We start from the raw sequence: 16,336 nt of genomic DNA, 5'->3' as shown, positions 1-16,336 counted from the left end.
ACCTGATTTTTGGAGGAGATATAACATACTTTAAAGCTTCTTACTGAGGTGGAGGGGTTGTTCTTCTGCTTACCAGTTAAGCTTTGGGGCATATGAAAACATTTCTCTATAAAATATGTCATCTATTAATATGTGTGCCGTTTGGAATTCTTTTCAGCTAAGAATCACCTAACTAAATATGCCATAATTGACACGGATCAGTCCCACCCCAGAGTGTACAGTCCTACAGTCGGGTGGTCCCATGACATCGTCAGAGTCCTTGTCACCTCTTGCTTTTGCGTTTATGTCACAGGACCTCATCCACAACTGGGATTTTAGAAAGGGGCCTTTCATTATCAGAATTAAAATGAGTTGCCCAAAGCTCTCTCTAGACTTCTCAACATCCTTGTGGTTGTCTCTGGACCTTGTACTCAGCCTTGCAGCTAATCACTGTTGAAAGAAAATATGATTACTGTGTCTGACTTGGTCTAACAGAGTTGACTTGATTGTAGCCCTTGGCTGGACACAGGTCATTCTAAATAAAATGAGGATTCTGTTAGCATGGAGGATGATGAAGGGATAGCTGTGGAGTGTGTGTTTTACTTGCTGTGAACAAATACAATTCCCTTAATAGCAAATACAGTAGAAAACCTACTTTGTACACAGGTACTGTCCTGATGCTTAATGAATTAATTGAAGTTATTCCAAAATTATATTCTAAAAGATATGCTTACTCTATTTTTGTTATATTATATATATATTAAAATTATTTTTTTTTCCTTTACAGCAACAAATGGTCATTCAGAATGCTTACGGTTATTAATAGGAAATGCAGAACCACAGAATGCAGTAGATATTCAAGATGGAAATGGACAGTAAGTTTGAACAATTTTTAAATGTTTTTTTTTTTTTGAGACAGCGGAGTATATAATCTAGGCCTCCATCCCATAATCTCACCACCTCACCCTTTTTTAGTGCTGGAATTACAGGCATGTGCCACTATACTTTGCTCTTAAATTGCTATTAAAATATTAAATATTCTAATACTTTGGTCCCTATTTTAGTAAATATATCTAAGTTTGTTACTGAAAATGTCGGATAGGTTTTCATTTAAATACATATAAAGTTATTTCACAAAAGTGCATATATGAAAAATAAGGCGTCACATCATTGCTGTTTTATAAGTGATAACACTAAACCTAATTCTGTTATTGTTCAGGACACCTCTTATGCTATCGGTTCTCAATGGGCACACGGACTGTGTATACTCACTACTAAACAAAGGAGCAAATGTAGATGCCAAAGATAAGTGGGGAAGGACAGCGTTGCACAGAGGGGTGAGCCACAATTAAACATACATACATTATGCACATGTGCCCTACCCGCACACGGTGTATGTAATATACCTGAATTATTTTTGCAGGCAGTGACAGGCCATGAAGAGTGTGTAGATGCGTTACTTCAGCATGGTGCTAAGTGCTTACTACGGGACAGCCGGGGTCGGACACCCGTACACTTGTCAGCGGCCTGTGGACACATTGGAGTTCTGGGAGCACTTTTGCAGTCAGCAACATCTGTGGATGCAAATCCAGCCATAGTAGACAATCATGGGTATACAGCACTTCACTGGGCTTGCTACAATGGTTAAGTATCAGATAAAAACTTGCATTGCTAAAGAGGAGTCACTCATTTTCAAAAGTGTTTGAGATAACCTCTTATAATTTGTTTTCTTTCAACTCACTTGGGTGGAAGTCTAATAATTATACCATAGTAGTCAGATTGTCTCTGAGTCAAAGGAATTACCATACATTGCCACTGAAGTTCAGTTTGTTTTTATAATATGAATTAACATTTTGTCAACTTAATATATTGAGAAAGTATCTTTAGATGTGAATTTTATTTTGTTGGGTTTTTTGTTTTCTGTTTTTAAGGTTGCCTTTTTTAAAGGCTATCTGTGTACTTCTCTCAGAAGTCAATGTATTTGTCCTTTTTTTTCACAATACCTAGTGTTTTAGGAAATTGTCCTATGTGTGCTATTTTTGAAGGTACATACTGTTTATTATTGAAAAGGAAAGTTGCAAAACAAAATATACTGTTTGAACTGTGGGGGGGGGGGGGGGGGAGTGTGCCGGCAGGTGTGTATGCCTAGAAATTTTCTAGAGCTTTTGAGATCATTAGTTACATTAGTTATTGTCTAAGGAGTGGAGATACATTCAAGCAGGGACTTAAACTTTTTCCTTCTAGACACTTCTATTTATTTGAGATTGTTGCAAATATGTCTTGTATTTTAATATCTAGTTCTTATGCACCTATTAGGTCATGAGACGTGTGTGGAACTACTTTTAGAACAAGATGTTTTCCAGAAAATAGATGGAAATGCTTTCAGTCCATTGCATTGTGCTGTGTAAGTAAAGCCATAGAGAATCAAATGTATTGAGGTGTTTTAAGAGACACTGTTACTGTGAGACTAATTACCTTGTTATTTTGTCCAGGATCAATGACAATGAAGGTGCTGCTGAGATGCTTATTGATACCTTAGGAGCCAGCATTGTGAATGCCACAGATTCAAAGGGAAGGTAGGATTCCAATTAGTATCATCCAATATTGCTTTCAATAAGAGAAAAATATGCTAACCATTGACCTTCTGGTTGAGAGCTTATAGAGAACTCACAACTAATTGAAAACAGGATTTTGCAGATGTAAATTATCAAATCTTAATTTTTTCACAATATTTTGTCACTTTATTTTAAAATATGAATGTTACATTCCTGTTTGAAGAAATATGATTTTAAACCCAGAGAATATTGCTTAGAAAATTAGCAGCTTTCTAAATTGAATCACAGATTTTAAAAAACAGTGCAACAATTGTAATAAGTAGTAGTTTAGGGGTAAGCATTTATTTCTCTTAAGTTTTCTTCAATGATAATAGTGTTAACAGTCTTATGTAGTTCATCCTTATTTTAGGCAAGTTGTAGTTTAAGATGTTTTAGATTATGTAAAGTATACATACATATCTAAAGTAGAAATTAGTTCTATTGAGCTTATTTGTTTCTTAGAATGCTTTTATAATGTAATAAGTAAACCCTTGAAAAATGTTTGTTCTAAGTTAAGGAATAGTGGTTTCCCGTATGTGTGCCATTTAGCTTGTTTCTTGTGTGTTACTGTGTCCAGGACTCCTCTCCATGCCGCTGCCTTCACAGACCATGTGGAGTGTTTACAGCTGCTGCTCAGCCAGAACGCTCAGGTCAATTCTGCAGACTCTTCAGGAAAAACACCTCTCATGATGGCTGCAGAAAACGGACAAACCAATACAGTTGGTAAAGAAATGATTCAGAAATGTAGAACTAACTGCCTCTAGTTTGAGGGTCAGCCGTGGTTCCATTGTGTCTCCATAAGAAAGGAAACACTGTTTAGAACTAAGCTTCATTTGCTCCTATAAACTCAGCTGCCCAGGAAGCCTCTCGGAAGATTAGAAGTAGAAGGAGAAGGCGACTCCGGGCTAGGTGGTAGAGCACAACCCACGCATTTAAAGACTGGGAAAGGAGAGCTGTGGAAGAATTCCTCGAATTCTGTTCCCTGTGTCTAACTTAGATTCCCAGTGCTTCTCACCATTCCACATTTTCATGTTGGAACATTGCCCTTTCTTTATCAAGGTAGTTTAACCTCATGACTTAATAACATTGGTATCAGATTGCCTGAGTGTGAGTCCTAGATCTAATTAAGTGACCTCCTGCCTCAGTTCTTTCACTTGCAAAATGAGAAAAATGACAACATCTACTTTAAAAGATCATGTGAGGGTTGAATAAATTCCTGCAAATCTAGAGCATATAAAACAATGTTTGAGACTTGTTAACACTCCAAATGTTCTTTATTGTTGCTACTCTCTGATTTGCATAAGAATATAAAAGTTCCCTATAATTCTGTGGTAATGTGCATTACAGTGTTTATCTTGAATTAAGTTTCTGCAAGAGGGATATTTTTTGCTCTGTGTCTTCGTTTCTCTACAGTGAGTTACTGATTATTTAAGAAAATGTTCATAAGCATAAGAATTGATGCGCTTTTTCCTCCCAGAGATGCTGGTTAGCAGTGCTAGTGCAGATCTGACATTACAAGACAAGAGTAAAAACACCGCCCTTCATTTGGCTTGTGGCAAGGTATGGACATAGTTTAAGGACAGGTTCTCAGGGTTGCTGTTGATTGGCCTTTTTTCCAGTTCACTAAAATGAACAGAAGTAGGAAGCAAACCTAATGATGACTTAGGGGTGGGGTGACAGGGGAGTGTTGGCTTACTAGGTTTTGAAAAACAAGCTTAGCACTTTGTATTGACCTGTCTTCTTATTCCTATTTCTGATACCTGTGAGTAGTTAAGACATTAGCTTAAAAAAATTGTATATATGTATAATATTGTACATATATTGGAGATGGCTGGATTTATATATTTATTCTTAATAGTGTGATATTTTTAAGAGCTATTTTCCACAATTTTAGGGTCATGAAACTAGTGCCTTGTTAATTCTGGAAAAGATAACAGATAGAAACCTCATCAATGCAACCAATGCAGCCTTGCAAACGTGAGTACTTTGAGTATCTAACCAAATTTAGTTATCTCTACAATTTTTAAAAAAGGGGTAAATGCACTTTTAAAGTAGATCAGTTACAAACCATTTAAAAAATAGTTTTTACAATTGTCAAAACTCATTTCTGAAATCACATAACTAAAAGCTCTAATATTTAAAATATTTTTAACATTGCAACATTGTGGCAATTTGAAATTACATTGATAATGATTTTTTTCTCAGTCTCCTTATTCATTTAATTTTCTAAAGTAAGGTAGTGCTATCCTGTGTATTATCAAAATCAGCTGAAAAGAGCTATTTCATACTAGTTGTATGAAGATAAGCTTTCTCTCTCTCTCTGTGTGTGTGTGTGTGTGTGTGTGTGTGTGTGTGTGTGTGTGTGTGTGTGTGTGTTATAAGCTTAAAGAGGTTTCACAAAGAATTAACCATCTGAATATAAGCAGTGTCTTAGTCGGGGTTTCTATTCCTGCACAAACATCATGACCAAGAAGCAAGTTGGGGAGAAAAGGGTTTATTAGGCTTATACTTCCACACAGTTGTTCATCACCAAAGGAAGTCAGGACTAGAACTCAAGCAGGTCAGGAAGCAGAAGCTGATGCAGAGACCATGGAAGGATGTTACTTACTGGCTTGCTTTCCCTGGCTTTCTCAGCTTGCTGTCTTATAGAACCCAGGACTACCAATCCAGGGATGGCACCACCCACAAAGGGCCCTCCCACCCTTGATCACAAATTGAGAAAATGCCTTACAACTGGATCTCAAGGAGGCATTTCCTCAAGGGAGGCTCCTTTCTCTGTGATAACTCCAGCCTGTGTCAAGTTTACACACAAAACTAGCCAGTATAAGCAGTAAGGCTTGAATTTTGAGATCTTAAACCCATGTCTCCCATCATCCTCTATCAATTTCCATTGGTTTTTTTTTTTAAAAAAGATTGGAATAGTTCACAACATTCTGGGTTCAGTCAAATCTCTCAAAGGTTGGGCCAGTAAACATCTTTTAAAGACTATTCGAATTTGTATACTGCAGTATAAAAGTTTATATCCTTGATTGTGTATTTGTTTACTTCATTTCTTAAAACAGTAAGTTAAGACCGTAGCTCACCCAGTCCCAGAGGACACATCTATAAAATATTCCTGCACCTAAGATTCAGAGAACATTGTGAAAGTGGGGGCCAAAAGATGGTAAGATCCAGAGGGTGGTGGAATTTTTTGTGAGAGTGTGCCATGGAGTAAGGTCAGAAGCTACACCTATAAAAAGTCTTGCCAAAATAACTCCTTCAACGTGACCTCAACAAGGACTACAATAGCTGTGCTTAAGTGGACCAGGGGAAGCCAGGAGGCCTCAGCGCCTTAAAAAGAACTACCACTGGCACCTAAGGAATACCGAGAGTATGAAATGATCTTCTCTAGGGAAGAATAAATCCATCCAGTACCAATGGTCAGCCCTGAAGAATCTGTACAATTTATACAAGTAACATTAGACCAACCCAGCAGGTTATATATAGCAGTGTATTTGTGTACACGCATATACGTAGACTAGCAATAAATGAAAAAAAGAGACCATGAATTTGGAAGAAAGCAAAGAGGAATATATGAGAAGGGTCTAGAGGCAGGAAGGGGAAGGACTAATGATTAATTATAACCTTAAAAATATAAGAAATTGATATATATAATTAAAAAGTAGAATGTAGTTCATTTGGCCAACTCTTTGAATATGGAGTCTTAGAAGGTACAGTGGGTTTGCTGAGGTCAAGAACCTACTACTGATGACCAAAGCTGAGCCTTTTGTGGAGTGCTGCTCTCCCTCCTGTCTGCACTGATTGAGAACTGGGGGAGTTCACAAGTTGGCCAAGTGTTCATTGGCAGCCAGATGTGTGTCTGTGTGTTCACTGCACATATATGTACAATTTTTCCCACAGACCTCTGCATGTTGCTGCCCGAAATGGACTAACAATGGTTGTTCAAGAGCTCCTGGGGAAAGGAGCAAGTGTGCTTGCCGTCGATGAGAACGGTAAGTAGGCTCCACGGGCCTTCCCTTGGCCAGCTTCTTGGCTGGAGTTTTTCTCTCTTGATGGTGCATCTTTGAAGTAAAGTGAAGTTTAGTCTTTTTTTTTATTGGGCAAGGAAGAGCATTGGAATTAATATTGAGGAGTTCTATGTAATAGAGAAATAAGAACAAGAGAAAAGAATGTCTGATAGGTGAGCTTCTGAATTCATATATCTTCTGTTAGATCAAGCTTGATATTTCCTATTTGCTCACCACTGTTGTTCATTTTGGAACTCAAGGTTTTGTTCTTTTAGCAAATATTTACCTAAGCCCTACTAATGTGTCCTATTCCTAGACAAAGCCAGTCCTTCTTCTCTAAATTAGATTCTGTCCCTTTTTTCCTGTTAGAGACAATCACTTTATCAATCACTCCCTGTTAAACACTTTGTGTGCTTGTGGTATTGGAATCAAGTACTGAAAATACTCTGCCACTGAACTGTACCCCCAAGCCTCTCACCCCTCAACATAACAATATTAGTTCTGCCTCCTTAAAAATCACTAATCTCACAACCTCTGTCAGCTGCCGCTCTGGCTTTCTATAGGCAGGCCTCTGTCCCCACCATGGTGTAGAACTCTTCCCATCAGGGTTCCTGAGAGTTCCTCAGCGGTCAGTTAGATCTTCTTTCTCTTGACAGGAGAGTTTGGGTGTGTGAGTACTCCTTCTTGGTAAACTTTCTTTCCTTGGCTTTTAGGGACTGACTCCACACCAATGCTGGACAGTTCTGAAGTCCATAGTTCTTGCTGCTTTTCTTGTCTATCTACATTTGCCCTCTAGATGATCCTCTCTAATTCTTGATACTGAAAATTCTTTGCTGAGACTTGCTAACTTTTCATTTAGGAACGACCTCCAGTGTCTGCATTCATATGTCTGTCTGTCTGCTTAATTAATAATACCATATAGATGTCTAATAGAACTGTCAGCCCATTTTCCTTACCCGCTGCAGACTTACCCTTCAAATAGCAATCCTGGTTTCAGTTGGCCACAGTTCCCTTCTTCGTAGCTTGAGAAATTGCCCTTAGTTCCTCTCTCATGCCCACTGTACAGTAGTCCATCAGCTTTGCCAGTTCTTCCTTTAAAATAAGTGCAGTATCTGTCCTTTTTCTCTGCTTACTACCCTCACAGATAATTCTTAAAGCACATAAGAAATGTTTCTCTCATCAGTTTGTTTACAGTTCTCACTCCTTTCCGAGCTTGTTTCCTATCCCTGTCCTTTCTGCTCCGCTCGTCCCTTCCAGCTCCTTTCTGGAATCAGTGCATACATTATAATCTTTGTTTTAGCTCTGTCTTCTGCCTGGAACACTCTGATCTGCAGATGTTCTTTGACTAAGTCTTTCACCTGTTTCAAGTCATGGCTCAAATTCCATCTTCTAGATGAAAGCTTAACTCCACTAACCTATCTGTGTTCCAGCATTCTTGGTCCCAGTCAACCTGATCGTCTCTTTCTATTTTCAGTAAAACTGTCTGTGTAACTTACTGAATATAATGTGATTTTTTTTTTCATGTTAGTGTCTCCTCCATGAGAATGAATGTGCGCGCCATAAGAGTAGAGAATCATCTTCATTGTCTCTGTTCACTGATAGTTTCTAAGTGTAAAAAGGTACAGGGTACAGTTGCAGGTGTAATTATGCTAAAACTGTTAAGTTCTGAGGTGTCTGTGTGGAATAAGTATGACATAGCCTAATCCCTATACAGGCACATTAAAGAGTCTTAATCCTTGCTTACAAGATCAGATGAGACATTCCAAGACAGCGAATGGAGAGGGAACCTTTTTTTAATTGGTGATTTGTTTCATTTAGTATATTTTGAGCATTCCTCTCCCGATTCTTCCCAGATCCTTATCTCCCTGCCCACCCAATTTTATGTGCTCATTCTCTCTTTCCCTTGAGCCTTCTCTCAAACAGGAAACACAAACACACAAAATAATCAATAAGATAAAAAAATGTCTAAAGCAAAATGGGATCTAAAGTCCTTTAAAATATTTTTAAAAATATTTAAAAATACAAAAATAATAGTCATTGACCAACTACTCATGGATGTGACTCTCCATGACACTCTGGTGAAGAACACTGACTTTTCTTTGCTGGTGATTATAAGTTATAGACAGCTTCCTTGTTAGAGATGGGAGCCTTGGAGTCATCTGTCTCTCTGGCTCTTAAAAACTGTCCCCTCCCCCTGAGGGAAAGGTTTGATGAAGATATCCCACTTAGTCTCAGATGCCCCAAAGCCTCTCTCTCTCCACATTGTCCAATTGCAAGTTTCCGTGTTAGTTTGGAGAGAACCCAGTTCTCTTCCTCCTGTTGAGGAAACTGGTTGGGAGGTAGAACTTGAGATGAGTGCAGACATTAGATCAAGTTGTCTTGGGATTAGGAAGGCAGCAGTTCCTCAGAGGAGTAACAAAAGCACATGGGAAAATGACACTTGGAGGGGCACTGGCCACCAGCACTGAAGTAGAGGTACTTAGAATGAAAAAAAGTGGAGATGTTTTCTAGAAGTTATGGTCATGGGTTCTTGGGATTTAGATAAGGAGAGATGAGTATTTGTAGGTGAAGTCATATCTATTGAAACTTGGGAACCTTATGTGGATGACACTTTACAGTGTCATTGAGCCAAAAAATACAGGGGAAAGAATGAAGTTCATTTGGGGACTTATGGAAAGCTGAATGAAACTAAGCAATTAAATGTAAGGATCTGAAACCCAAAAGCAAAGTCTAGGTATTTCTAGAAATACAACTACTTGCATAGATTAAAATGCAGAAATAAAAACATTAATATTTGGCCCCTGTTTGCACATTAAGAGTTGATATTGTCTTTTTAAGAAAAAGTGATGATGCATACCTTTCATCCCAGAACTCAGGAGGCAGAGGCAGGAGAATCTCTGAGTTCAAGAGCGGTCTGGTGTACATAGCAAGTTCTAAGACAGCCAGGGATAAGAGAGACCCTGTCTGACACACACACACACACACACACACCACACACACACACAGATGGGGGGGGGGGAAGACCTGTTATTAAAGGTCTTCAGTGGTGACCTACTTATCCTCTAACACCCTTTGAAGTATTTCATAGTAATGTGGCTTTAGTTCACAAGTTAAATGAATACCAATCTCATTTTATAATTGTGTGTAGTGATAATTGTAAGTTAGTCTAATAATAACAGTTTGATTATGTTCTGAAGACTAAATAAAGACAATATAAGCCACATGGTGGTGACTCACTCCTTTAATCCCAGCACTTAAGAGACAGAAGCAGGCAGCTCTCTTAAGTTTGAGGCTAGCCTGGTCTACAGAGCTAGTTCCAGGGCAATCTGGGATACACAGAAACCCTGCCTTATAAAACAAACAAAAAGGAGCGGATGAAGGGAGCAGTACCTTCGGTGTCTTTGTTCACTCCCAAGAATGGGGTTGGTGAAAGCCGGGCGTGGTGGCTCACACCTGTTATCCCAGCACTTGGGAAGCAGAGGCAGGCGGATTTCTGAGTTCGAGGCCAGTCTGGTCTACAGAGTGAGTTCCAGGACAGCGAGGACTACACAGAGAAACCCTGTCTCAAAAAAAACAAAAAACAAAAAAAAAAAAAAAAAAAAAAACAAAAAACGAGAATGGGGTTGGTGGTGTTGAAAGAACATGCCACACCATATGGAATGTCCTCAAGGAGTTTCTCACTCTGTAACACACCAACTCACGTAGAAGAGAGGCTTCTGTTTACAGTTAGGTTCTTTCTACAAATACTGCTAAGAGGTGCATTCCCACTCACAAAGGCATTCTGTCCTGTCTGATGACTTGGATTCTGCTTGCTAGTGTCAGAGGAGCAATAGCTGCTACCTTCACAGTTTCAGCAGAATTGTAGGAAGACGTGACAATAAAGCCCTTGGACGAGCATTTTTTTTTAAAGATTTGTTTATTATAGATAAGTGCACACACATCAGATCTCATTACAGATGGTTGTGAGCCACCGTGTGGTTTCTGGGAATTGAACTTAGGACTTTTGGGAGAACAGTCAGTGTTCTTAACTGCCATCTCTCCAGCCCCTCGCTAAGGCATTTTGAAGAGGTGATTTAATTAAATCATGCTCATTCTTCAAGTCACTGCTGCCCGTCCTTCCAGGTCATTAGCTAGTTGTTCCTTTAACAAATCACAAAGGTTAGAAATACCTTCATCATAATAATGAAAATATGGAGAAGGTGGAAAAACCAAATGCCCAGTAACTAAATGTATGAAGTACTATACAGCCGTGAAAGTCGTCTGACTATAGTTACCTGTGACAATATTGGGTCTCACATAATTAATCAAAAGAAGTCAAATTTTAAAATATGTATACTATATACTTCCATTTATTGGTTTAAAAAAACTGGACAAGGAAATTAATTCCACAGAAAGAAAAGGTCAGGGTAGTGGTTACCACTGTGGAAGAGGAAAAGGCATTTAGTGTTTGGTATTCAGCTGGTGGCTATATCAGTATTTGGTATGTGATGAATCATCCTATTTTAAAACAAGATAAGTTTTAAAGTACATATGTATGTGGCTGCTAAAATGTGAACACGAAAAAATACAGTAATACGAAAAACAAAGCAACAATAAGCAAAGCTAGTCTAAAATTTCACGGCATCTATGACATTAGCACCTTTTGGCTCCACATGACTTAAAACAAGGGAAGCCCAAGCTTGATGTGGGATGGTTGGAACGTGCCATCACAGTAGAATGTTTACCATCCTCTCTCCCATCTCAGCCACAAGGTTATATCTTTGCCGACCAAGGTACCACATGCGTTCTCCATGGCTTTCCCGTTGATGCTTGGTGTTGGGTCTCTCTATATTTGAGGAATTTTTTTTTTGAGGAAATATTTGTCTGGGATTCTGGCTTTTAATGTTTTGTTTAGTTTATCATTTTCTTACATGCTGTATCTACCCAGTGGTCCTAGGAACACCTTTTCTCAGCAGTGGAATTTTAAGTGCATACCACCATGCCTGGCTTCTTTACATGCGGTCTAGGATTGAACTTAGGTTCTCATGCTTACTTCACCCACTGAGCCATCTCCCCCGCCCCCACCCCCTACCTGCCCTTGTCCACATCTGATGCTGGCTGACAAGCACACTAAAATTTTGACTTGTGAACTTCAGTTGGTATATAGTTAGTAGTCTCCTTAATGTTTAATTCACATACTTAGATGTTCGCCAAGTGAAAGTTAAACTCACACAAATATGAATTATAGTAAGCCTCTATTCACTGTTCTCAAGGGAAATCAGCTGATGTGTGTTTATTGGGGTTTTTTTCATCCCTTTATTCTAAGAGTGCTCCATCTTTCCTGAGTTGGGTTGGAGATGTTTGGGGAAGTATCCATTTGAGGCTTTAGTTCCCTCTTCTGTTGTTTAGTGTGAAAGCTCTACATTTTTTTTTTTTTTTTTTGGTTTTTTGAGACAGGGTTTCTCTGTGCAGCCCTGGTGGTCCTGGAACTCACTCTGTAGACCAGGCTGGCCTCAAACTCAGAAATCCCCCTGCCTCTGCCTCCCAAGTGCTGGGATTAAAGGCGTGTGCTACCACCGCCCGGCAAATCAGATTTATTTATTTATTTATTCATTCATTCATTCATTTATTATATTGCGTATACGTAACTCTCCTCAGACACACCAGAAGAGGGCATCTGATCTCATTACAGATGGTTGTGAGCCACCATGTAGTTGCTGGGATTTGAACTCAGGACCTCCAGAAGAACAGTCAGTGCTCTTAACCGCTGAGCCATCTCTCCAGCCCCCTACCCAACATTCTTAGGATTGTGTCTCTTTTTACTAGGCAGTTGTGAATTTATCTACTCAAAGAATCTGCTGTAAGCCATCAAATCTGTGTGTGGAGATCTTAGGATGTTAACTTTTAAATTGTAAATTCAATTCTAGGCTACACCCCAGCTTTGGCCTGTGCTCCCAATAAGGATGTGGCTGACTGCCTGGCTCTCATTTTGGCCACCATGATGCCTGTCTCATCGAGTAGCCCATTGACATCCCTGACATTCAATGCCATTAGCCGTTATACCAACACCTCAAAAACAGTTAGCTTTGAAGCCTTGCCTATCATGAGGAATGAAGCCAGCTCCTACTGCAGTTTCAACAACATTGGTGGGGAGCAGGAGTACTTGTACACTGATGTGGACGAGCTCAACGACTCTGACTCTGAGACCTACTGAGAGGCCGAGAGAGCTGCAGCTCTGAGGAAGCTCTGACACTGAAACTTCAAACCGGGCTTTTTCAGGAAAAAAGCACTTTTCTTATCATACCCAAATTCAACCTGAAGAAAGATCACGCAGTGAATGAATAGAAGAAACATGATGACGTTAGGAAGAAGAGTCTTAAAGGCAAGTTTTGCAAAAGGAACTTCTAGAATCTTAATAATGACTTGACGAGTGGAAAACACAGTGATGTCGATTGCTTTGTGGGATCGTTTAATTGGCTTTGCAGTGCCAGAAATTGGGACACTGCTCCCTGACCTGCTTACATGGGCAACACTGCTGTAAAGGAAGAGATAAAAACACTAGATTAAATTTTACCCATAAAATTACAGCTAAATTTAAATGCAATAAAAGTTTGGTATAATAGGCATTATGTACACACCAAATTGCCAAGGACCAAATAACGTACAGATTTTCTTATTAGAACTCCATGTTGTGGAAATGGAAATAGATGAAATGAAAAAACATCTAAAGCAAACTTCAGTGCTTCTGAACGTGAAGCCAGATTTGGTTTGATGTTGATTTTTATAAAGAATTCATCTCAAAGTCTCCCAGTACTGTATTAAACCATGAGAGGAAGCAGATGTAGTTTTATATTTTTTATATAAAAGTTCTTAAATTCCAGTTTTTATAGACTTCAAAACCAGCTGACTGGGTGCAGCATGGTTGAAAGTACGAGAGACGACGCAGATGAGGTCAGGCCTGTTGCCCACGATTGAGTGGTTTGGTTTTAAATTGAACTATTTTGTTTAAGGAATTCCATGGAGGAAATTTTTTAATAAAATTAAAAAACAGACTATTTCACCTCTCGTAACCCAGTGGTCCTGGAGAAAGGACTGCCTCTCCGTGCAAGGCACACCTGTATCATGTCAGTTACTTTGGGGCCCCTACCTTTTGGCTGGAGGAATTCTGTTGTCATATATTTTAATCTTTGAACTTTGCAAAGCAAGAATCAAAATTAAAAGAAATTTAAAGACTTGTTATGAAACATTGTCAAAAGCTGGTTTTGCATTCTATACAAACTGGAATTTTAAATGTGTTGTGTAAAAGAAAATGCTTAAAACTGCGTCAGCCCTCATGCTTAAGCACAGTGGTGGACGGTTCTCGAGTGCATCCTTTTGTTGTCGTTGTTTGTCGTTGGAAGACAGGGTTCTCTCTGTGTAGCCCTGGCTGTCCTAGAACTTGCTTTGTAGACCAGGCTGGCCTCGATCTATCTCACAGAGATCTACCTGCCACTGCTTCCCAAGTGCTGGGATTAAAGGCGTGTGCCACCACTGCCTAGCTTCAGATGTTTTCTTTATAAAAATCAACATCAAACCATTTGGCTTCGTCTTGAGAAGCACTGAAGTTTGCTGTAGATGATGATTCACAACATGAACAGAATCAGGTCATTTGGAAGGCATTTCTACACTGGGCAAGATTTAAAATACTACAGGCTTTAGGTCCTGCTCAGATTTAGAGTAGCCAGTTTGCAGCTTCTTACTGTTAGAAATTGCCTGCCAAATTGAAGACTAGGTAATAGAGAAGAGGCTGAATTTTAAATGACACTTTTCTGTGGTTCTTTTACTGTAACTGTCACTTTCCCAGTAACAGTGATTTCACATTGGGGCGGGGGGGTCTTAATAGAGCTGGGCAAAGTTCCATACATTGCAACAAAATGATACCCAATTTCATCTTATCCTTTTTGTATTGTGAAACTGGAACTTTATGACATTGTAAATTATCAGCTGGTTTTTCTGAATATAACGTGTGAAAACACAGAACAGTATTTTGATCTATTTGATAATTTTGTGGGTTTTTGAAGAATTAATGAGCATGTACATAGAGATAGTGATGCTTGAATACTGTATTCACTGCACTCTTTCAGTACATCAAGAGTCCTGTATATTTTAGAGTATAATAAAACAGACGTGAGCTGTATTTAATGAATAATGTATTTGTATCTGTGCATATTACTTAAAAATCTATAAAGTTTCTAGGGCATTGACTACTAGATTTTAAGCATTTTTCTAAAATATTTACAAAATTATAAATATAACCTCCATCTTTTCTTTATAATATAAAGAAGTCATAATGAACCCTTCCTAATTAATAGTGGGAGAAGGGTAAATATGCATTTTAAAAGACCGTAGACTACATTTTCTATTGTACCTTTTACAAAAGAAAACTCAAGAGGATTCTAAAAGTATACCATATGTGTGCTTTCTCTTTCCTTTTAGGAATTCTCTTCTGAATTCCCTGAGGGAATTTTCTAGAATCTCAGAATTGAAAGAGACCTGAGGTTCATCCAGTCTAACCTCTTAACAAATGCAGGAGTCCCTTCTCCAAGGTTGTCTTTCCACCTTGAACACTTCCAGTGACTCTACCTCACGAGCAGTCCATTCATTGTTGAGCAGCTCTGTTAGGAAGGTCTCCTTAATGGAGTTGAAGCCTCCCTCCCGGTAACTTCTGTCCTTGTGCCCAGCTCTGTCCTCCAAGGGAAGGTTGGAAGGACGGCGCTTCCAACCTCTGCCATGCTGAAGTGATTTCCAGATGGACTCATTAGATACATTGTCTCCACATCTTTTGAAATCAAAGGTGTAGCTATAAAGTAACAAACTCATCTTTTATTGTCCTCATATGTATGTAGACACCAAGATCCTGCATCACTTTTAAGTAAATGATGCCAAAACTGCGGGAGGTGGTTTGCCAGCCAACTAGAAAAGCTGTTCCTTTGCTTTGTGGTAGTTTGTCTCTAGCTTGAGCAACCCACTTGTGGTGTGCACTGGAAGAGGGGAATTATGAAGTATAACCCAGGAAGTGTTGGCCAGCACCAGTATTTGGAATAAATGTGGAAGCAGAGCACAGCGCCATCCGTTACTTTATAGTTACATACACCTAGTGTGCACAGAGCATTGGATCTGGGTCTGTTGTGTTGTTATCCTTGCCCACAAGGGGTAAGCCTGTCAGCCTTTAACCTCTACGTGGAAGGTGACATCTGAGATATGTATTACAGTAATACCAGCTTTTGCTCAGAAACAACTTTGGGGGAGAGAACGATGACAGGTGACCTCAAACAGTGCCATTTAGTTCAGAGATCTCTAAATGTAGCTGTAAATTTGGGGTTAATTTGGCTTCATAATATTGGATCTTTTAAATGAAATAAAAATTTTTAATGCAAGAAATCAAGTGTCTTTCTTTTTTACATACAAAGAACTTTTCTCTTTAAAATGTGTTCTGTTACAGCAGGTTTTCAGACAAGTATTTTGCAGGTTGTTAGTCTTCTACAGCCTAGAATGAATTCCTGATTGTTCCTGCTCCGGGTCCAGGTGCTGTGATTACAAGTGTATGCCTCCATACCCAGTTCTGATTTTTGTCCTTAAGAACTCAGTAGCTTCTTTGTAGTTATTTTAGACTTTTGAACTTACCTAAATGAATCTTTCAAATGTATTGACTCAAGTATGTGTTCCTTACCTGCTGTGTACTTGGGTATCAGTGGGCGGAATGGTGGTGGTGCCCTTTGACAACTGACAGTTTCATCA

At 39.0% G+C, this 16,336-nt stretch overlaps 1 protein-coding gene across 7 annotated transcripts in view; it reads left to right on the top strand.

Moving 5' to 3' along the window:
- Nucleotides 1-14,751, top strand: part of Ankrd28 (ankyrin repeat domain 28) — a 133,985-nt gene extending 119,234 nt beyond the window's left edge. For all 7 annotated transcript variants that reach the window (XM_052190099.1, XM_052190097.1, XM_052190102.1 and 4 more), the window contains 10 exons: nucleotides 767-854; nucleotides 1,199-1,316; nucleotides 1,403-1,622; nucleotides 2,296-2,383; nucleotides 2,472-2,555; nucleotides 3,151-3,296; nucleotides 4,051-4,133; nucleotides 4,468-4,550; nucleotides 6,474-6,565; nucleotides 12,487-14,751. In XM_052190099.1, the coding sequence (XP_052046059.1) occupies nucleotides 767-854; nucleotides 1,199-1,316; nucleotides 1,403-1,622; nucleotides 2,296-2,383; nucleotides 2,472-2,555; nucleotides 3,151-3,296; nucleotides 4,051-4,133; nucleotides 4,468-4,550; nucleotides 6,474-6,565; nucleotides 12,487-12,773 (1,289 nt within the window). In that variant the 3' untranslated portion in view covers nucleotides 12,774-14,751. The remainder of the gene's footprint in view (nucleotides 1-766; nucleotides 855-1,198; nucleotides 1,317-1,402; nucleotides 1,623-2,295; nucleotides 2,384-2,471; nucleotides 2,556-3,150; nucleotides 3,297-4,050; nucleotides 4,134-4,467; nucleotides 4,551-6,473; nucleotides 6,566-12,486) is intronic.
- The last annotated feature ends 1,585 nt before the right edge of the window (nucleotides 14,752-16,336 follow it).

This window comes from Apodemus sylvaticus, chromosome 8 (assembly GCF_947179515.1).
Source record: "Apodemus sylvaticus chromosome 8, mApoSyl1.1, whole genome shotgun sequence".
Lineage (NCBI taxonomy): Eukaryota > Metazoa > Chordata > Mammalia > Rodentia > Muridae > Apodemus > Apodemus sylvaticus.
This window is presented reverse-complemented; position numbering and strand designations above follow the sequence as displayed.